Source organism: Neopelma chrysocephalum, unplaced genomic scaffold, assembly GCF_003984885.1.
Source record: "Neopelma chrysocephalum unplaced genomic scaffold, ASM398488v2 Primary Assembly neopelma1_97390, whole genome shotgun sequence".
Classification (NCBI taxonomy): domain Eukaryota; kingdom Metazoa; phylum Chordata; class Aves; order Passeriformes; family Pipridae; genus Neopelma; species Neopelma chrysocephalum.
This window is the reverse complement of record NW_020926031.1, coordinates 2563830-2587867: the sequence shown is the minus strand read 5'-3', so window position 1 is coordinate 2587867 and position 24038 is coordinate 2563830. Positions and strand designations below refer to the sequence as shown.

The 24038-nt window shown below is 34.8% G+C and overlaps 1 protein-coding gene across 1 annotated transcript in view; it reads right to left on the bottom strand.

Annotated features, from left to right (window-relative positions):
• ADGRA1 (adhesion G protein-coupled receptor A1) overlaps positions 1 to 24038 on the bottom strand; it is a 267959-nt gene that overhangs the window by 152358 nt on the left and 91563 nt on the right. The window contains exons 3-6 of the mRNA XM_027672274.1: positions 17063 to 17134; positions 13390 to 13461; positions 4710 to 4781; positions 3764 to 3927 (exon numbers count right to left, since the gene is read on the bottom strand). Of these exons, the coding sequence (XP_027528075.1) occupies positions 3764 to 3927; positions 4710 to 4781; positions 13390 to 13461; positions 17063 to 17134 (380 nt within the window). The remainder of the gene's footprint in view (positions 1 to 3763; positions 3928 to 4709; positions 4782 to 13389; positions 13462 to 17062; positions 17135 to 24038) is intronic.

The window sequence follows — 24038 nt, the reverse complement described above, 5'->3', positions numbered from 1 at the left end:
ACAGAGAAAGAGGGTAAACACAGGTTTTGGGGATTACATTTAGCCAGTATCTCGTGAAAGGGTCAGACTCAAAGGGCCAGAACAAGCTTTGCTAACGTGGCCTGAGAGCCTTTCAAGACTGTTAAAATATTGCTTTATCAGGCTTTCTGCCAGATTGCCTCATAGCAGACAGCTAGGAAAGGTAAGGACAACAACAGGAAAGGTGACATGCAGCAGAACCAGCTTGCCTGAAAGTGCTGTGATGAGGTGATGCAAACGTTATCACAGCAAACCATTTGGTTGAGTAGAGTGAAATTACTTGAAAAAAAAATCTAGATGTTTCTCTACGTTTAGATTTCCTGAGAACTGACAAGATACTACCTCTAGTTCTTGGAACATGTCTGCTTTATAGACCTGTGCAACAATATCATGACCAAGATTAGGACAGTAGACTGCACAAACCTGAAAAGCTACTGACACCAGAAAAAAGAACAAAACTTATGTATTCACTGCATGAAAAAATGCATAATGATAAGGAATAAAAGTGTAATTTATTATGTATTAATGCAATAAACTCTAAGCAAAAAAAATAGATTTCTCAGTATCTTTTTTTATTTTCCTTTGAAGCAGTTTCCTTTTTAATTAAAAGAAGGGAATAGTATAGTCTCAATTACTTATTTATAAACATCTGTAGAGCATATGTACATGCAAAAAGCAAGATTTTAATTTATAGGAGATCTGCAGGAGAAACAGTATTCTGTCCCAGAAGAATTAGATAATTTTCTTTGTGGTATAAATAAATAAATAAATAAATAATCATGTCTTAAAGCATCATCCAATGATTTTTATAATTTGACCTTTACAACATTTTTTTGTATTATTTAGTAAATATCTACAACATTTTTAGCCAAATAATTTATCTAAACATTATTGATACTATGTGAACTACTTTCTAAACTTTACATAAAATCTGACTGGGGGAAAGAAGAAGGTCTGCATTTTTCCAAACGTCTGTTTTGATGAGTCAACATTTCTTAATAGAAAAACGCTCCATCAGAGTTATGTCAACTGTAATTTGAAGAACAATTGAACTTTTACTTCTTAGTGATGTTAGTTCAGTAACATCAATACAGCTTTGAGGCCAAGAAACTAAATTCTAATATCTCTTTTATCAGTACAAATAATCAGACCTCAGCTTTAACAGCAGTCTTTCATAATGCCCTTAAGACAAAAACTCATACAGGTCTTTCCTGAGTGAAGAATTTGGCCTAGAGAATCCATCCCTGCTGATGTGCACCAGGGAAAATCATGGACTCCTATCAGACCTCAGGTGGAATTTATAGCACTGGTATTCAGGAAAGTGTAATTTTCCTACTGTAAATTGAGTCTTATTTGGACGCATGGAGAAAGAGTAACAAGGCACTGTATGAAGCCAATTTCACAATCATTTTTCGGAAACATATTCTGTCCATACCATTATGGATTCATCACAGTCCCTCATCATTAAGGCAGAAGACAAAGTGAAAACATTGTGAAAAATTGTTTTATAGCCAAACACTTCTGACTGTTGGATAATTTGGTTAAAGAAGATCTAAATAACTCTTAAAAGCTGTTGGAGAAATATGCAAGCAGAACCCTGGGAATTCTAAAACTGTGCAGTTACTTAACTCATAAAAATCCTTAAAGGAGGTTTTTAACTGTTTTCAACAGGCAACTCACTACTTTGGCTATCTGAGTTATCAGATGCATGAGAAAGATTTGCCAGAAAGAAATTCAAAAGGTGATTTTTTAATCCCATCAAAATATAAAATAAACCTAAAAAGCTGATGGCAAACTGCTCCCTGTAGCTATTCAGAATCCACATACTTTGACTTTTTAGTTCATTCCCTAACTCACCTGCAAATATCTTTGCCCATTTCCCTTCTATTTTTATTTTTCCCCTTTCGTTCTTCTTTTCTTTGCTCATCTTGTGACTGCAATACCTCATGAAGTTTTTTAGCATGTAGAAGGAAGATCAGTGACTATAAATACAAATGTCTGACAGCATGGAAGATGTTCACATGCAGGAGGTTTTAGTTTTTAAATCAGTCTATATTTTCTTGAAGATATGCTTAATTTGATCAGCTCTATGCAGATTCCAACACATATTTTTAAATCATTCTCAATATTATTTTGGTGCCAGACAACCTTCTGTTATGCCTAAGTTCAAATTAAGTTAAGGAAAATAAAATTGCTAAATGTTCTGGGCACTGTGAGCTGCTCAGGAGATACTATGAGCACTGTGAAGTACCTGGCAGACATTACAGAGCTGGTGGAAGGCTCAGCAAATATAACCACTGTAAAACTCTCTGTGGATATTGGAAGCAGTGTCAAGCTACTGTCAGCCATTACCACCTCGTCAAGTGTTCTGTGGACAATATAAACAGCAGTGAGAACTAGATGGGCTTTATAAATTCTGTATCAACTGTGATAAGGAGTCCTATTGTGAACTAAAGTACAAAATTCTGAGAAACTGCTTTCATTTTCTCTGTAAAATTCACAGGTTTATATCCATTTGTAACCTGGAAATACCAATTAACAGTCCTTAATCACTCTTCTGATCCTTCCAGCATTTTCAGAAGAAGTACTTTTCCTGCTGGGAAATGGATCTCTATGAAGATGCCCATGCTGGCTCTCTATAAAAAGGGAGTTTGATATTTGAGAAGTATTGCAGAATTTCAGTGTTCAGTAACCCAAGCTACTCGAATCTTCTCTGCCTTTCACTCACAGGAGCTCCTTCCTTATTTGCCTCCAGACACGTATCTGTGTTTCCTTAACAATTCAGCTTAGGGACCATCTGTAGCTACATCTCTCCCAACTTGTAAGCATCTGTATCTGTTGTTTTATATATCACTCCAGTCAACTTCTGATCTCCCTTCTGCTATGAATGTGTTTGTTAGCAACACACATCATTCTTCCTGCGGTTATTTGGAGAAATGTGGGATTCTCCTTTTGTTTGCAAAAGACAATAGTAAAGACACCATCTAAGCAATTTTTTGCCATTCAAGAATGTCAAAGATTCAAAGATTCTGTGATTAATCAAGTACATGTGAATTAGACTTCTGATTATGAAACCCACCAGCATCACCTTAGGCAATGATCTTTTCTCCAAGGTATGTGATACTTTTAAAATCTCTGGTTTGGTCTGTTCATTGCTAGACAGTATTCATTTGGAAATGAGTCTTCCTTACTCATTCATATTTTTTTGCTTTCTTCCCAACACCATATCACCATGTTTCTTATGTGGAAAATGTCCAGAAAGTGCTTCACATCCAGATCTTCAAATACAGAATTCACCTAACTGAAGCTCACCATAAAAATTCTATTCATCCCCAGAATGTGGTGCTAAAACGTATAGTTATAGGTTTATATAAAAGAAAAATAGAAGAATGAAATCTGGCATTTATTTCACACTGTCAGATATACAGCTTGAAATAAATATTCTATAAATTCCTGTAGGAATCCTCAGTTTCATGCAGTATACAACGTAGAGCTAGCATCACAAGTCAATATTTTAAGTCATAATTATATACTACTGAATATATTGGCAGTGTTCTTGAGATATGAAATAAGAAGTATGGGAGGTTTTCCATTCTCTTTCAATCTTAGTTGTATCCTCTGTGTCACATACCTGAATTTCTTGTGCCTATAATCAAGTCAGATTTTTTTTTTAATCATATCTGGTTTTTAGTATTTTCCCTGGGTTTTACTTCAGTTTGTAACATTAAATGAGAGTACAACTCACCACATATCAGCTGGTTTTCCTTCAGGTTATAAAGTGACAGTCCATGTAAAGCACTGGGGTAAGCACAAACCGTTTCCTCCGCTATTCGAACCGAAGCATTTCTGGCCCATTGCAAGATCCATTTTAGATTACAGTCACAGATGAGTGAATCAGTGTTGAAATGTCTAGAAAGGCAAAGAATTATCACAATTGGTACACATGCAGTTTTTATAAACATACTTCCTTCTGTTAGATTCGAATTATTTAACTCCAAAGAGAACTAATCTAGACAGATGCATCACTATGGATGTGTAACTACAGCTGTATAAATACAAAGATATTCTGAGACAATCAGTATACACTGCCCCACTGTTAATTACTTCCATAACATTATGCAAAAATTATGGGTTGTTTACAGAACAGCACCACTGACACTACTGAAAAAAACTGAGTATGTGTTACTGCAGAAAATCATGCTATAACATACTTTCCCTTAATAAAACCCCCTTTAAGTAGAAACTTGACCATGGAAGCATTCAGGATACACTTTTAAATCTCAAGAAGGTACAATTACTACCAATAACTGGGAATTGTTATTCTAATTGCAGGGAAAATATTTGAAATTACTGGGTTTGTGTAATTAGAGTGATTATATGATGCAAGGCATAAAAACATGGAAAGGTATAAGATAATAAAGTATATATAAAAAAAAGGATGCTACTTAGAAGGGTTAGACTGAGCTAGTCAGAAATGGGGTTGAATGGTCAGTGCTATCCATTTCCCTGCAACAGGTAGAAGATAGCTCATCAATAGTGATACAGACATGGATAACAAAATAATGCAGATTTTACACTTGGAATGCACTTCTAGAAGCAATCCTGTTTGAATTCACATTCAACTCTGCTATGTTTATTCTAATGTCTTTCTCAAGTATTTCAGATTTATGAACACAAAGAATGATACTCACAGTGCTTTCAGAGCTAGCAGCTCAGAAAAAAGTCCATTCATGAGACTTGAAAAAATATTCCCTGACAAATTCCTAGGAAAAAAAAAGCAACTTACAGTTATTGTAACAAATACAAGAGGAAAAGAAAATTGCTATAATTTTTCCAATGCTAATTAAGAGGTTTTGCTTTCTTGACAACAGTAAAAACATGTGACAGCAACATTCGAATCAAATCACACACTCTTACTTTTTTTATTTTCACAGCAGATATACATACAATTCACTTGGTCTCAAAAACAGGAATGTTTCTACATATTTAATAGAATAGCATTCTAGAAGAAATTATTCTAGAATTTGAGTGAAAATACTAATAAAATAATTACTCAGTGAGGCCTGTGTTTATTTTTATTGTATATGTAGAATGTCACTTCAAGGTAAAGAAATAAAAACTGTCTTATTTTAGTAATGTTTAGAAGAATTCAAGCAACTCCTTAAAACAATAATTCAAGCAATTCCTTAAAAGAGTAATGAGTTTTCAAAGTAACCACACAAATAGTTTTATTACAAAGAACTTTAAACAAACCAGTTTTCCTCACCCTAAAATTAAGGACGTTTCCAGTTTAATTACTGTTCTACTATTTCTTGTCTTGATGGCTGAATGGTTTAAGCTGAATACTTGCAAACAGACGCAATTCAATTTTACCTAGTTTAACAGTACTGCTTTGCCAGTGCCCTAATAGTACAAAAGTTAAATGCTTAATTTTTAAGTAATACCGTCTTTTTCTATACCTATAAACTGAAAAATTAGTGCATATCCAAGATTAACATTTCAGAGCATAATAATCACCTACTTTTGAAATACTGGTATATGTTCCTTTTTGTTCAGTGCCTGAAGACTACCTGTTTGAATTCAAGGTTGGTTACAAAATTTCAGTTATCAGGGAAATTTCAGAGCTCTTCACTGGAGATATGTTGTACATATAAGAAAAAAAAGTAGACTGGTAAAGAAAATGGTTTCTTTACTTTTTCATTCAATAGGATGTTGTTATAATTATTGATTTGTCTTCTCTTTTGTCTACAATGTAGAGAATGTATGCTAAACTGAAAATTCATAATCAGATCAGAGCAATGTGCTAGCAATGAGAAATCTACCAAGCTGCAAAAGGTCTGAACCAGATTCACAAAGTAAGGAAGACCAAAATTCAAGAACCCTGCTTTCTACAGAAAAGCATTCATACCTGTCCAGATATGGATCAATGAACTCAAGAAAGAGGAGAATTTGTTGCTAATTTATAAATTACTTTAAGAAAGCTATGGAGCACTTTTGAAGCAATAACCAATCTCATTTTTGTATACAACTGAACATTTGAAATTCTCTTGGTAATTTAAAGCAAAATTCTGCTAATAAGAGAAAAATAAACTGGTTGAGCAATATTAAGTGAAATTATTGAGTGACAACGAGATGTGTTGATACAATTGAACTGATTTTTAAGATTTTATTTTACAGTGCACCTTTAATACAGTTGTGGTGTAAAGCTCTTAGAAGAACTTTCAAGTACCTTTTCAAGTGGATATGCCTAAAGGTGGAAACGAACGTTTGCTTATAGATACCTATTTCTCTACCTCTAGTATTTTGGATTTGTCAACAAGAACTAAAAATATTCACAAAGACTCAGTTAACCTCTCCACTTAAAATTAGATGGAACTACCCACGTTTTTTTGGCCTGACGATGCATATGCTGAAACAGCTCAGTGAACTGAGATGTTAAACAGACTAAATCAGAAACTGATAACCCTGACATTTTCACTGAAGTAAATCAGAAGTGGTTCCACCAATATGAAAGCAGCTACAGCAGTATAAACTTACTGACAGAGGATAATCATGCTGAACTGAAGGACAAGGAAAGCAATCTGCCTGGCCTTGCATGGATGGCTGCCAGAAGACAGAAATACAGGGGCTTCCTTTGCCTTACTCTGGTGCAGTGCAGATAGATTTCCAATCTGATGCAAATCCCAGCTTCTCCCTCAAACAGCTTGTCAGGTTTCATACAGCAAAACAAACAGAACACCAAGACTGAAGTTTGGAAATTCCATTTGGACAAAAGGAAAGCTTTAAGTCTGGTCAATACTTTAGGAAATGGGGACAAACTGTAAGTCATTTGCAAAGTGTACGTAGTAGGGTTCATCCGATGAATGGTACCCATGCACCTACCAGAGGTGCCCATTCAGTGTCTATTGAATCCACAACCTTTCCAAAGGTCGCACCAAATTCACCGAGATATCTATATGTTAACCTAAAAATTCCTGACTCATGTTCCATATACAGATTTTTTGTTTCTTTTTATTGTGACAAAGATTACAGAATTCCTACAGAATTTCTTTTTGCCAAGTGCTGGAATAATTGAGTTCCTGACAGTTCAAAAATCAGCAGAAAGCCAGCAAGTCAACTTTTCATATTCTTCTGGCAATGACCTGGTTTGAAGTTTCCATATTACTACTAGTAATTAGCAAACTAGGATCATGTTCACAGGGCTGTGTAAGTCATGAAACAATATATTTCTACGGCCAAGAAACACTAGTTTCAATATCTGGATATCCAACATTGGAAATAGATTGTTCTTTAACAAAACTTTCAGAAATCTTCTCAAATCACTCTAATAAATCATGCATTTCTGAGCTGATGCAGCACTTTGCAAAATGCCTGGTTCTGTAGTTCACAAAATTTCTGCTATAAATTAAAATATCACCAAATATAAAGTGTTGTGAAATTCCTCCATTTCAGATATCCTAAATAGCCACTCTGTCTTGATTTAAAAGGACATTTGTTCTAAAAACATCTGTAATACTTAGTTTGCAAACATTTCAAACATAACAAATTAATGCACTCCACAGATGATAGCACTTACTATGCCATTAACTTACTCCATTAACAGAAAGATGTGCTTTGTGTTTTATCAGAGGTAAAACATTTTAGTCTTATATATACGATCCTACACTTTTTTTAAATATACCAAATACTTGTATTTTTACAGAAATTAATAAAACACTTTTGCCAAAAGCTTTAATATAAATGACGAATGCCATGAAACAGTCAGAAAGAGTTACGTCTCAAAGTATCATTTTAAGGCAAAATAGGGGTAGAAGAAGGAGTATATGAATATGAAGAATGCTTCCCTTTTATGAGCAGTATTAAAAAGGAGAAGTTGAATGCAAGGGTTACAGACTCATCTTCTTTACAAAAAAACCCCACAAACTGGGACAGGAGATGTAAAAAATGACAACAGAAACACAGAGAGGGCAGGTAACAGTGCATATTTTCTAATTAGATGAAATGTTGATGAAATGGGGTCTGTTTCATTCACTGTGTTAGCGGTTTGTACTTTATTTCTGGCACCATACAAAGTGACTAGTTGCTTCAATGACATCAAGAAAGTCATACAAGAATTTATGGTATAATATTATCACAAAGTTAACTGCTGATGATGATTCAGAGGTAGGATGAAGAATACATCAGATATAGTTTAATCAAACAATTGGAAGTAATGATGAAGTTTGATTTCAAACTTCCAAAGGGAAGATCAAGCAGTAGCTACTTCTTGAAACAGATTTAAGGCTGCAACATTTCAAAACCTAAGAATCAGGGACTAAATAAATGAAGTCTGGTATATCTGTACAGTGGCATCATCCCAGTTTTCCACAGCTCTCAATATTTAGATTAAATATAAACAAAATTAATGTAAATGATAGCTCCATTACCTAGCAGAAACACATTTGCATACATAATTCTGGGACAAAGCACTGAAGCATGGGGTCCAAAGGAGATTTAGAAGATTTGTTGCATTCAATTATGTCACTCTTAGTTTGAATATGTGCACCTCATCAAAGAATAAACACAGCCAAAAGGTAATATATAAGCCAAAAAAGTTAAGATAGAATCTTAAAACATGTAATAAATCAACACATACTGTGTGAGGCACTGTCAGCGGCATCTGTCATATGACGTGAAAGCATTTTGAAATCATTTTCCAGAATAAAAATCACCAAATCCAAGGAGGTGTAAAAATTGGATCAATTTCAAGAAACAACCACAAGTCACTGGCTGCAGTAATTTCAGGAGCTATGTGAAATTTTAGGTTTCATATGTAACTTCAAATTCAATTTCTATTTACCAACATACACATTGTGATTGCAACAGAATAAAAGTCTTCTCCGCGTTATGAAGAGGCTTACAACGTTTTTGTGGTTTCTGTATGTCTGCATGTTTAGAAAACAATACTAGATGATACTACTAACTATTTTTTTCTTAATTCAAGAATTCTGTAGGTTGTCCTGTTCTAAAATACACTGCAAAAAACCACCAAGCTCTCTGAAGAGTGTCTGCATTATCCTGGAAAGACCAGGTAGTTCTCATTCTTTATTTTAGAGAAGTATTTAAACATACCTTTACCCTACTCAGTCTAGATTTATGCATCACATCACTGAGATAAACCACACTATGTCAGTTTGGGCCTAGAGCTGATTTTTCAGCTCTAACTCCATTTTTTTTCAAACTGAATTAGATTTACAAGATTGAGTGAAACATACAGTGTTATTTTGTTTCACCTAGTATTCGTGGTTGTACAGTGTAAGAAAATCCCCTATTTCTACTTCACAGAAGGTGCATGAAAAGATTTATGTCCTTTGCTCCTTCCAGTGGACTCACGGCTCTCCCTACTGGTTTTGACAAAAGCCTGCAAAGATGCTTCTGTGCTTCATCTCTGCTAACATAACACAGGAGAGCTCCAATTACCATGATCAACAACTACATTAATCAATGCATAAGCATATATCTTTAAATTACTCCTTCAGTAATCTAAACCACACTGGATGTCTATGAAACTAGTTCCATGTTTAACAACTTGTCATCTTTTCCTCAGTACAATTATAAACTGATGTTGCACTAAGTAAATGCTTCTCCATAACCTTTCCAGAGAACAGCTTTCTCATCCCCCTGAAATGGCAAGTAAACACAAGTCAGAGGTATCACCAGCAACAGAAAGTTGACCTATCATATTTTAAACATGTTTTAACAGTATGATTCTGGGAAGTCCATTACCTTCCAAGGGGAACAAAGCTACAAAAAAGTTAGAGAAGTAGCGGTGGCATCAGCTTGCAGTCCACAAACAATGACATCAGAGGCAAACTGAGATCCCAGCTCAAATAATTACTATCAGCATTATGACATTATATGAGATTTGTGAGATCAAGGAACAAGAGTTACTATGAATGGCAGGGAACAATTCCACTTGATCAGGATTGTGGGTGTGTTTCTTCACAAAACAATCGCTGACCCAACAAAAGTAGTGGTACTCTTGACATTGGTTCATAAGAAGGACAATCCCTACTCTGTCAAAAAAAAAAAGTTGTAAGTTTTGACATAGCAATTGTGAACTATTTTACTTCAGATAAAAGGAGAATGTAGACTAATCTATTACTAAGCCTCTGATTTCCAAAGGACAGACTTTTGGAAAAAACAAAAAATAATAAAAGAAACTACTGAAGCACTAGACCACATAGACTGGAATGAAGGATGGTCCCATTTATTAGGTCAGTGTTAGAAAGGCAATTTAAAACCCAAATAAGAAATATGAAAGATAGACTAAATGGATCAATAACCAAATCTAAATCATGAAAAAAAGTAATTCAAACTTTTAAAAGAACAAAGAACTAGAAAGATGATAACAGGAAAAGCTTAGCAAAATGATGGGAAGCATTTAAGTTAGAATTTGGAAAGTATGCTAAGACAGGGTGCAAAAGATATTTCAATAATACTACAATATTATAACTAAGAGATTAATAAAGAGTAGATACAATATATAGCCTAAATATATCACATTACTACCATTCTGTATTCTTTTCAGTAAGGTTGGTCATTTGGATTTTAAGATTTATGGGAGAAACATACACTAAATTGTGGAAAGCGTATTTCCCAAGCCACCTATATTATGACTACTGATCTGCAGAACTAGTTAAAATCAAAAAACACCTGGGAAACTAGGGGCCTTCAAGGTTAATCCCACTGATATGAGAACACCAGCATAACTGTTAGTGATTTTCTCCTGATTATGTAGCATCATGCTAGATCTATATGAAAACCAAAACATAATTTAACTTGTCTAGAAAATTAGTGATTTTTTTTATACACTATCAATAGATGCATATTAATTTTTTACCAATTTCTGATTTGCCAAATTTTTTTCCCATTTTCTTTCTTTCAAAACTCACTCAGTTACCACACAAAATACAAAGAGACCAGACTAACATGTCTCCAAATACCAGAATCATCATTTTTTCCACTGATGCATGGACATAATACCCACAAAGGCGTGAAGAACCTGGCGTTAAGTGCATTTACTGCAAGACACGGTAAGATAATGGACAAGATAGAAGAGAGGGGAGTGAGACATTACTGGTGCTCTACAGAAATGGTTTCCTGAGTGATTCCATTTAGTGCTTTCACCAGAGACTCTGCCTCAGAAAATTAAGAGAATGTGAACATGAAATCTGGTAATTTGGTTTTGCCAATGCTAAGAGAACAAGAAGAGATGAACCTTCTCAAAAATGAGAGGACTAGTAATTTCATTAAAAAACATTATTCAAACTGCAAAATGTAACAAGATCGTCACTTGGGTACTATACTTAAAAAAGGTCTAATTCAGATTTCTGCTTTAAACTGGGGCCTCAGAAGAAAAACAATACAGGAAGCTCTGGATCTACACCCATTTGGAAATGAAAGTTAGACCCATCCTAAGGAAAAAATAAATATATTCAGGGTAACATAAAAAGACTAGATGCAAGAAAATACAGTGTTAATGACAGTGTAGAGGGAAATGGTGAGTCTTTGCTTCTCACAGCTCAGAAAAAATTTGCTAATGCCAGGAAAGGTTACAAGCTACTAGAATGAGCAGGGATATGGCAAATCTGTACAAAAAGAAACTGTAATGGTGTGGTTTGATCAGCCCAGTAACTATGGGCAGTCAGCCTGCATATTGTGCCTTTTCCAACATCTCTGGCATCAGTGAAGGATGTGGATACTGCCACATTCTTTCCCGGTCTTCAGAGAAAAGGGATAGTACAGCCAAACACTGTCACAGAACAAATGTTGTGCACTCGCTGGGAATGCATTTCTGTTCTTTGCTATCAAAAGACTGATGTTCTGTATTGAACTTCTAATTCACTTTTAAGACAGAGTCTGAAAGATTTACTAATGGAATTTTTAGACCTTTCTAAGAGAGCATGAATTTCAACAGTTTCCATTCAGTTTGTTCCTACCACTTAGAAACACCTTTCATTTAATAATGTGACCTCACTATTTTGAATTAAACATACCTTTTAATGTAATCTAGCTACATAGTCACAGTCATGTTCACTGTGCACAACAAAAGGAGGCACCAGGAACGCTCAACAGATGAGTAAAAAAGGGCCAGTCTGCACCTGTTCATCACATGCTATCAAGGCTCTTCCCATCATCTGTTCTCATTTGTTTTCCTCAGAGGAGACTTGGCATAGTTACTCTCATTAATGTGATCAGTAAGCACGCCAGATTTCAGCCTTTTACCTGGTGTCATCTTGACCTCATGGCATATCTTTCTAGAAAGATTTCCCTGTTTGTCCAAGGAAAAGCCAGAACTGGCTGGAGAAGAAGAATATAAAGTATGAGATTTGTCACACAGTATGATGCATATAGGAATTTATTTCTCATTCAGGATTGTAGATCTGAATGAAGACAGAGAGCCCTCCTGGGCCAGGCCAAATGTCCATTTAAAACAGATCCTTCCTTCCAAGAAATTTGCAGTCAACTTACTTATTTCTAGTACTTGCCTATGCTGTACTGGACCTTTGGCCATTCCTTTTGACCTTCTCTGAACCCTTCCTAGTTTTGGTCATCTTTTTAAGATGAGCAGACTGGAACTGCCCATGGTATTAAAAATGCAGGTCCTTACTTTTTTCTGGTAGTATGACAGATGTTTTCCAATTTGCTCTCTCTTCCTTTTTAATAATACTCTTTTTTTATTTTTTTAAATGCTACTGAGCAGATCTTTTCATGGTATTATGCACTATAATCCCAAACAATCTTTGGGTTTTCTCCCTTGCATCACTTGACAGATTAATGACTCAAAAAGTACTATAAAAAATGAAATTTACAACACACCACCTTAAGCAGCCAGTCTAAGATGGATATTTCTAAAGCAGTTTGAACTACCCTGATATTCCAAGTTTATTTGTTACTTCACTTTTTTTCTGAGTAAATGTTTACTTTTTGATGTAATACACTTCAGGGGAAAAAAGTTTTTAAATGCCAATTGATCTGTAATGGACAGAACAAGCAATATATCCTTTTTAACCAGTACAAGTCTCATTTGTCTACTTGTGTTTCCAAGACATGCAAACAGAAACACATGCAAACAGAAACATCATGTTCAGCCTCTTTTCAATATGAAAATGAAACTTAATTCTTTGGAGTTCTGATAGATTTTACAATTGAAATAGAGAAAATATCTTTAAAATATCAATTCATCACAATCAAAGGCTCAGGAGAGTGGCTTTTTAGTACAAAATCTATAACTTCCTTGTAATGAAATTTTATTGCCAACTATACTCAGGGCAGTCATGTGACAGTTTAGATTCCTTCTGTTTAAAACAAAAGTGGTATTATACTCACAGTTTGTGAAGATTGTTAAGTCCAACAAACATTTCTGGTGTTAGGCAACCAATTCTGTTATTTGAAAGATCCCTGAAACAAACAAAAAGACCATGAAATATTAAGTCTGTCTTATTCATATACACACCTACATAATCACTTATGGCATCTTTATTTTTAATATTTAAGGAGTTAGAGACAAATGAGAAATAAAACCTTTTCCCATAATGTAACATAATTAAATAGATTTAACAACTTTTATATTAACATTATTGAACAATATTCCACATACTGCAACGTCTAATTAAAATGGGATTTTATATATGTAGCAAATAAATGCAAAAAACTATTACAAAAACACTGAATTTTATTTGTCAAAGTTATTAGCACCTGTTTTTTTACTTAGGAAAAATACTATGCATCTTGTTACATGTGATATTCAGCCAAAATTGATGTATTTTTACTGTTTACTAATGTTTCGTCTCATTTACAGCATCCTCTCTTGCTGAAGAAATCACGGAAACCAGAAGGCAATTAATATTTGAACTACGGAGAAGGTCAGTTTTGATAAGCACTTGGCAAGCTCTTCTAAGAGCAATACTCTGGCTTTCTGGGACCACAAACAGTAAAAGGCATTACATTCCATAACTTTCATCTGCAGAAAGTGAAGGAATGTTTTCTGTATAAGCCATACAAACAATATAGTATACAGGATGCTTATAGGAAGGAGACAAAGATAGGTATGAACAATTATATTGTGGTAGCAACATGAATAATGCCCCTTGGTGCATTCTGAACTAGTGTTTGATTTTTATGTATTTAGTTTTCAACCTTGACCAAAATTTTCATCCTTAGGAAGTGCAGAGGTCTTTTTAAATAGTTGCAGTAATGTAAGGATTTTAAGTGATCATACAGCCAAAAAAGTTTTAAAATTGGTCTGAATATATTTTTTTCTTTTAGAATCAGTGGTAGTCTTCCAACTCCTTTATTACATTGTGTGGATTCCATATTTTTCTACTGATACATGAGAACACTAAAGTAATCAAATGGGAGAATAACAGTGGCAGTTTGACAAATCCAGTTACTGCCTTCATGGAGACATATCCAATTAGCTGGAATGTGAAGGCAATCTCTTTAGAGTTCACTACAAATTCTTCTATCAGACAAGGAACATATTGTAGTACAATTATATGATGAAACATCACATTAGAATGAAAATATTTCTTAAATGCCTGCCAAGGATATTAAGTAGGGAACAGCTGAAAAAATAGTGAGAATACAGTTTTGTGCAATAATTGCATATTAGCACTACTCTTTAAGTTCTCCTAATAAAAGCATAGGAAATCTAAAAATGCAAGTTTAAGACAAACATACATACCTAACAGAGAGAGAGATATATATACATCTTTCTATTAGAAGATGTAGAAAAGAACCTACCCAGAATTCTTGATTGGGTAATGGTTTTCTCCTGCCTAAGCAAAGTCTGAACATGTATGGAAGAGTTGCATCACAATGTGGGGCATAATTTGGGTAGCAAAAGTAGATTTTATCTGAATTAATGAATACAGGTGCATATTTCTCTAAGTGTGGCACACAGTGGTATTTTTAACAAAGTGAAAGGATAAATACCCTTTTCTCAAAGTTTACTTCAATGACTGTTATTTTTCACAACACGGCAGCAGCTGGTATCTCTGTATTGTAAAACATGTTTTCTAAAAAGCACATTAGCAAAATGAAAAGGTAGCTTACTACACTCCAGACTAATACATGTTACATTAGACATAATTCAATTCATAATGTACAAAGCTGGTGTTCATTTTCAGGAGTAAGACATTTAACTTACTAATGCTGACTTGTAAGGTTGATGTTAGAGAAAAGTGTCCTATGTTGAATAACCAAGTGCCATAATTTTAGTGCTTCATAAATTTTCAGTTTTCATCAATTTTCTGTGTACCTTTATGAACAAACCCTGGATACAATCCAGTTTGTCATTCAAATACAAATTATAACAGTTCTCCATTTCCAGAACATTTTGACAGCCTTCTATGACTTGCCATAGCCCTATCTGTTGCAGTTGCCCATGTTACATCAGCTTCTGCTTTCCTCAGCATCATTTACTTTTTACATGGGAAATAAGATGTGAATGTAAAGTACAGTCTTAAAGCAATTACTGTATTCACATTCAACAGGAGTTTACACTAATTATTCCTTTTGCTCAACTGCCTCCTATCCAGCAGTTCCACACTGAGATCTAACATGACAAAACTCAACTTCGCCATTCCTACTGTGCTGAAGAGTCTATTCTTCTCTCTTTTCCAATGCCTGATGACTTCGTCTCCCTTGACTCATCTCTCCTGGATGACCTAAAGCTGCCCAGTGTGCAGTCTGTGGACGTGCAGCCCACCACTTGCACAGGTTTCCTGGTTTTCCCACAAGAGGTCAGGGTTGTGTTATTAGAATGCACGGCCAAAGCAACAATTAGCACTCATTTTGATCATTCCATTGCATCGTTATCCTTGTACACACAGTGAGCAAGAAAGATTCAGTCCAAAGGTTTTCCTTTGTATTAAAAATGTATATGCTACTCTGACTTCATCATTATTATGCAACTGGCTTTCTACCTGAACACACTAAAGCTGATAACACTGCTACTGTTATCATCAGAGGTGGAAACTTTTACTTAGGATGTGCAGTGCTCCCAGCACACAGCGGTTAGGGAATTTACCTGCACACTGAAAAATCAGAAGGATTTGTAAATTTATTTTTTCTGTGGATTTGCATTCCTTCTCCTTGTCATCTAAATCTTCCCATCCCACTAAAATAATCCCTGTTTTCTCATAGGTTTTCTCATCAAACATTCAAACGGCAAACATGATGGCTAGGAAAATGTCTGGCATGTGCTGATGGCCTAGTTAGCCAGAGCACAGATATTTGGATTCTGTCACTTGGAAAATTACAATTAAAAAAGGGTTCATCTCACTTTTTCCTAGGCCAAGTAGAACTAAGGAGGGTCTGTAGTCCTTGTTAAAAAAAAAACAAAACAACTCAGCTGTAGTTTAAAAATTAGCCAGTGCTTCCAAAAGTACTATGAGAGAGAAACACAAAATAATAGGGAATATACTACATAAGTTCTTGTTTCCTTAGAAAATCATGATAAAAATAAAAAATATCAAGCAAAGCCAAGGTGAGAGGTATGGAAAATGGCAGACAAACTCTAAAGTATGACAAAATTGCCCCTCTAGTAATTTATTTTGTAGACCTGGTCTATGATAAAAGTAAAGTAGACCTTACATATTGAAAAAATTTAGTGTAGCACAACCCATTGTTTACACACATCTAAACTGCTTAGTGTTATTTCTGATTAACGTCTATAGTGATATACTGTCTGCTAAATCAATAATTAGGTGTGTTTTTACCTCCATAGATGTACTTGCCAGGACATTTATTGGAGAACAAACTGATGATTTTAAATGGGAAAAGGTAAAAAAGAAGAGCAAATGGAAAAGGGAAAGAAGAAGAAGAAGAAGAAGAAGAAAAAGGTATGGTAAATGCAAAAAGCAGACTGTGTGATTTTCTATTTTACTGCCAGTGTCTTTATGTGATTATTTCTTGATGGCATATTTGAGTTGCCCAAGGATAGAAATGTCGATACAAACACAATTTTCAGAATAATTCAAATGGAATTAATACTTACAGGCGCTTCAGTTCTGAAAGTCCATAGAAGGCCCCTGGCTCAATTGTGCTGATCAAATTATTCTTCAGATCTCTAGAGAAACATAATAGGAGATGCAGTTAATTATCACTTCACCTATTTTACCACTGTTATATATGATGAGTATGAAATGTGACGCAATTCTAAACTTTATTTGTCTTAGCTAAAACTAGGAATTAATTTCTTTTAAATAGTAGCATCAAAAACACTAAATCACTTGCAGTTTATAAAAACATATTTTTCCAACTAAGATGGTTAAAATTAGATGTTTAAAAAAATCTGCTTGTTTTAATTCTTCTTCTATTTATATTTTACAAAATAAGCTTACCAGCCATTCTCGCCAAAGGAGAATTGTTTTAACCAATGAGTGAATGAAATAGTCAGTCAGCAAAGAGCCTTTTAGCTTGCTTATTCACTGTGCTGTGAACTTTGCACTTAATAAATTTCTCATTTCCACCTAATATAGGCAAAGCAGTTGTCATATGAGACAAACAGGTCAGATTTCTGTTCTGAAATACAAGCAGTTTCTTTTATTTGGCACATAGGAGCTTCATTTTGCACTTGCTGACTCACAGATAAAGAATATTTCACCGGCATTAGTAATCTCATGTGCTCTTGACACAGAGCTTGGGGCCATGACATGCTCTCAGCTCAGTCCCCACAGAGATTTACTACTGAATTGTCTCAAGACTTGCGTGATGTGAACCCTGAGGAAATGCCTTCAGTGCAACTGGATTAGCAGGCCTAGGAGACAAATGCTGTAAATTCCTGTAGAGTCAGTGTTCATCTTCTGAGAATTTGCAATTCATAGGGAACAACTGATGCACATTAATATTGGTGGTGTTTCTCAGACTGGCCACTTCCAGGAATTACAGCACATACGCTGCTCAACTCTGCCAGAATATGGATGTATCAACAGCCATGGGAGTCAGCTTATTTATGACTTTTTATTTCACTGCAGATAAAATGAAAAGGTGAAAACCTGGTTCCGCTAGCTTTGATTGCCCTGAATAGGGCAAGATTTCATCCCAAATGTTTAGTTCATGGTAGGATATATTCTAATTTCAAAGGCAAAATCATAAACAAATACTTCTGTACTTTTCTAGTCATTTTTGCAGATCTGTTGAATACAGTTCCAAAAAGTTGTGTCTCACACCCACTTCATTTCAGTGATGATCATGAGCGATTTGTCCCTAATATGAGTCAGACTTTATAATGGTCAAGTTCAGCTTTCAGCTTGCAATATGCAACATTAGGAGTCTTTAAGAAGGTGATAATTCATTCTGATTATTTATGTAGAAGACCTTCTGTCTTAATAATAAATATAATAATAAAATAATTATATATAATAAATACAGACCTATAAAATACATAAGAGATCAAGACTGAAATTTTGATGGGGAAAAAATGGAATATCTGCTCAGTTTACAAAATACATTTAGTTGCCTAAGCTGTAAAATCCAACTTCAAACTAGATTCAAGGTAATCAGTTAACATTTATACTCAGCTCAAACTTTATGCTGCATAATCAGCAAGGCATGATATACAGGTATGGTAAATGGCAACATCATCTGTTCAATAATTTTAGATTATCATTTCTATGTTTCTGCTTGCTCTACATAGTGCTGTCATTGTGACTGCTTGTTGCAAGTGATCTTGTGATGTTATTGAAAAAAACAAAGGTCTGGGATAAAGGTAGAAAAATTAAAATCTAACAATAGGCTAAGTTTGGAGGCTTTATAAAATGTAAGTACTGCAAAGCATGTAGGTTTACTTTTAAGAGTCCCTGTGATAAGTAACTTAAATATAAGTTATTAGCATTCATAAAGCTATGAAACATAGTAGAAAATTTTTTAGCCACGCATGCCTCAAAATCAGTGGTTTCGTTTCTTACTGTTCTTAGCTTAGCTTGTTCTACATATTTCAAAGTTCCTTTTTTTAGTTGCCTTCTTCACTAATAAACAATATCTGTTCATTATGCAAATGAACTCAATAAAATATGCTAATCTCAGTCCAACATAAATACAATAGATATTACAAGTACACATTAAAAATACACCAGCTATTACAGTTGCCCGGTATTGATGTAACTTTTAAACAGTCATGCATGCCTGTATGCATATATCAGCACTTAAAACATATTCATTACATGGCATAGATCATTCCTATCTCCTGGAGCCACAATGCCCGTTCCTCACTTGTTGCTAAGCTAGTAAAAAACAGACCCCAGAAGTGCTTCCTTTTCCCTGCTACTGTGCAGTACAGGGATAAATATGCCTGTACTGCCTGGGAGAGAGTGCAAATCAGAGCCCATGAAATTCCCCATAGTCTCAAGAAACCTGTTATATGAGACAGAGGCAAGGGGAGGAAAGGTGGAAGGTAGGAGGGAAGAAAAAAAGTAGTTCAGGAGACAGTTAAAAGTGCCAGAAAGGGACAGAGCTTGGACAAGGAACTTGATGGTGATTTGAGCATTCATAAGAAAGCTGCACAGTCCATGACTAATTTTAGGCATATGTCTAAGCAAAACAGTGGCAGAAACACAGACATCAAGGTTGGTGCTTGCACTGATTCTTACCTGGCAAAGCACAAAACCACTTCTTAGACAGAGGAACTAGGGCCTCCAGCCATCTTTCTGAAGGCATTCTGCCCTTCTCCCTATTCTCTAATGCGGGCAAAGCAGTTTTCTTCCTTGCTTTGGCCCCTTCCCTTCTACTGAATTTGGATGAAAGTGACAGTATGATTTAATATTTGGTGTTTGTTATTATGAAAACACTCTAAGAATTGGAAGAAGCTTTAGCATTTTTTTATTTTGTGGTCAAACATTTTCATCTTAGTTCCCCAGTACCAGCTACTAGATTCATCTTTCTTCTGCCTTCATCTGCTCAAGAAGTTGTGACAATTCCTTTAATTGTGAATTTTACACACCTTATCGTAAACAAAACTGCTAATACAAAACTTATGCATCCTTTTACCCAGAGTCACATCAACTCACAAGGACAAGTCTTTGTTTGGCAAAAGTTGATCTACAAGAGTATTTTTTCCTTTGATGATTTAGGATTTTTACTCTGTGGGTGAGTCAAAACTTTGGGGTTTTTTTAACATTTGAATATTCAATACTAAACATTTGGGTCTCCTCTTTTTGCTTGTATAGTATGTTAAATATGTAACTACTCAGGTTGAAGGAAGTTCTTTAACTTTCAGAAGTGAGTTCACATGAAAAAGATTGGAAGGATACTGTTCTTGTCATGGCAACAGCTAGCTGTATTCTTAAAAGACAAACAAACAAACCATAAATCCCAACCTAATACTATAAATCCTTTGGATCTATGCTGATTTATCTTAAGCTTTACATTGGGACACATTTGAAAACCACTTCAGAGGCATAGTTCATATGCAGATATCAACATTTTTGGCAGGGGAAACTGACAGTTTTAATAATTAATCTTTATATCAATTACACACATTCTGAGTTAACTGACAACTCATCTAAATTCTCTGTAAGTTAAAATCAAGCAAAGTGATCAGCTCTTACAGCCAACAGTGGTAACAGCTCAGAACAAATATGGAATAGTCAGTATGAGTGGCAAACTGTTGACAGGTGAGTTTTAATGCCACTCAAAACAACCAAGTAGACAAAAGGCCTTCTATTTACTGAAATCCTCTATGTTCTAGTTTATGGAAACTCTGCTCTGTTTCCCCATAACTCGCAACCACATAGGAAAAACCAGCATAATCCTAAACTTACATCTACAGGAAGAAAAAAGGCCAATTTAATGTTAGTAGAAGACAGACCATTACAAGGAAAAGTGTCCATCACTTACACTTTCACAAACAAGACATCTGGTCTCCTTATTTTGGAAATTACACTTAAATTAGATAGGTAATTTTAGTACAGATACTCTCAGAAAATTGTAGATGATTACACTATCCACAATTCTGGCACTTTCTTAGTAATTAGTATTATTCCATAATGTTTCCATATAATTCTGGCCTAACAAAACAGGTATTTTCTTCCTTGTCATCCTTGAAGACATCCTTTAATGTGATTAAAATGAATAAATAAAATTATCACAATTGTTAAACAGTTGAAATTCTTACCTCTACATTAGGAGAATCCACTTGCTTCCCTCCCATTTGTATTTTTTTACAAAATTACTATAATTAAGATATTGAATTAGCTTCTCCCATTTTCTGACTTAGGAAAGAGTTTGTCATATTGAAGCCTTTTAGCAATGAGCATTAACTTGCACTGAGCTAAATAAAGAAACCAGAGTAAATTTGGTTGTATGTTTACATTTTTTCCCCAAGAGCTACTCCTGAGGTTTGGCAAAAGGTCATGATCCAAGGCATGCCAAACAGCAGCCCAGCCTGGGCCACACACATGCACATATACCATACAAGTGATTTTATCACCAAACAGAAGTAAGAGAGAAAAAGAACCCCACTACCATAATATTGAATGACCACAGCGTAACCCAGTTGAAGTCCAAAAAGAAAGCATTTTCTAACTAACAGTTATGGTTTTGCATCATTTCTGATGCAGCATTCTAACTTTAAAGTATCTATTCTGAATCTGAATGACGTGTCATTAGTGGTGTGGGTGTATATATCTAGCGGTGTGACCTGAAAATAAATCAAAACCAAGTGCCATGTACAAGTACAGATAGATGGAAGCTACATGAAGTTAGCTATATTCATAGCAACTGCAGCACCTATATCCAGGCTGCACAGCTGCAAAAAAATAAAATGGGACAATATTTATTGAAATATATTTCCCCTAATTTCAATACAGTTGCTACATAAATTTACTGCATGATACTCTGATCTTAACTTGATCTAAATAGGTAGAAGAACAATGTAGAATGGTCTACATTATTATTAAAAAGCAATATCAAATACTTATAGTCAGTTAAGAGAGGAGACTTTCCTTTTCACCTGCAAGTCTAAACTTACATAAATTACATACGATAGCCATTAAGCACTGTCTTCTTACATGTATGTAGACAATTTGTATGTATATGCAAATAATAGGCCCATAGGTAAAAACACTCGAGGAATCTAAGTATCACAATAATTTAAGAGAAACTTTAAAATAGCTGACTTAAGGAGGGGAAATCTGTGTATGAAGTATTCACTTCCTGATGGCTTAGCTGAGAGGTAAATGAAACAAGAGGAAGAGGCTACTAATGGGACATTATCAGAACATTAAATAACTACTCCAAGCCTCTCAGCTATTAGAAATCTTCAGTGGCCAAATCCCTGATTATCTAAGTGTGTTCTTGAGATTCTTGATGCTTCAAGTTCACAATATGCACTTACACAACATAAAACATAGCAGGGGGAAAAAATCACTAAAATATAGACAGTCCGTTAACAAAAGAATCAATTTATCTTAAACTACATTCTGATGTTTTGTACTAACATCTTTGCCTTCAGACACTGCATATTCTCCCTCCAACTTACAATATACGTACTGTAGATATTTTGAACACATATTCATAACAAGAATGTTCAACTAATTCCAGTACTTCGTTCAAATTCCTGACATCGATACATCTTTCATAAAAAATTATAGGTTGTACCAAGAGGACATCTGTGTTTAGAAAGCTGTCATTATGGTGCTGCAAACTTTCCAAAAAAGCTCTGAGAAGAGCAATCAGTTGTTGAGCAGATGCCAAATCCCAATGAAATATGACTGACTTTCCACATTTTGCATACTACTATGAAACAACAACAGCCAAAAAAAAAAAAAAAGAAAAAAATAAGAAAAATAAGTTCATGTCTTTCACTTCTTTCTCATGTGAAATATGACAGCTAAACAACTAAATGTCACCTTTGCCCAAGAAATGAATGCAGACTCCAGACATTTGAAGAAGACTATAAACATGGCAGTAGGAAAGAGGCATAACCAGTGATGAAAGACAATAGTAAATGTCAACCCCGATACTCCTGGATATAGGAACCAAGAATTAAGGTGATATTGGTAAAATGTGTTTTGAAGATATTTCTAATGTACCCATCCATACAGGAGCCAGTAACTTATTGTACTTTGGTAGCATGGATATTATCAAGACTCATTTTCATCTCCATTATTACTGAATGCATTGCTGGTCAAACACCATGGATCATGAAGCAGGCAAGTTAAGTAATAATGACTACCTGGCATCATCATCAGTAACTAAAGTGCTCCCATGGAACTCCAGAGCTCATTTGTTATCTTGTTGGGTTTTTTTTAATGATGAGAGTGGATACTTAACCTACTTTCCAGAATCAGGAAAGTTACAGTTGCATCACAGTTAAGCTTCAAGAGATAAAGATAAAACTCTTCGTAGATAATAAACATAATAAACATAAACATGCATACAAACAGAGACAATAATTGTCCAATAATGGTCTGCCTTTGCAGACACAGAGGCTACAGGTCTTTTGTTTGTTTAGCATGTTGATGATGCATTTTCCTTTAATTTCCCTTTTTTAATCCAAGCCATTACTGATTGGATTACCTAAAACAAAAGACCCTAAGGATAAACAAAAAAATAACTGCTGTCCATTCAAGGTACTAATGAATGATCAGAAGTTTCAAACCAGTCAGTTGATGGAAATAATGACATACAGAACAACTGAAAGGTCATCACATTTTTGGTTTTTAATTTAAAGATGATGATTCATTCTCATCAAACGTGCTGTGGTAATTTGGCAGTTACTCATTATTTAGGAACATGTCTAAAAATGTTAAACAAAGTGCCAATAATGGCGGCTGAAACAAAACAGAGACAAGGCTTTATGGCAGTTTGCTTGCTCAAAGTATCTCATAGAATGCATAGAATGTTATAAGTTAATTCATTTTAATGGTAATAGTCACAGAGCTCAGGGTATTTGAATGGAAGGACCAGTATGTCAAATAAGAAAAAGTGAAAAAAAAAAAGTAAAGCAGGATAGACTTGCATTGCAAATTTTT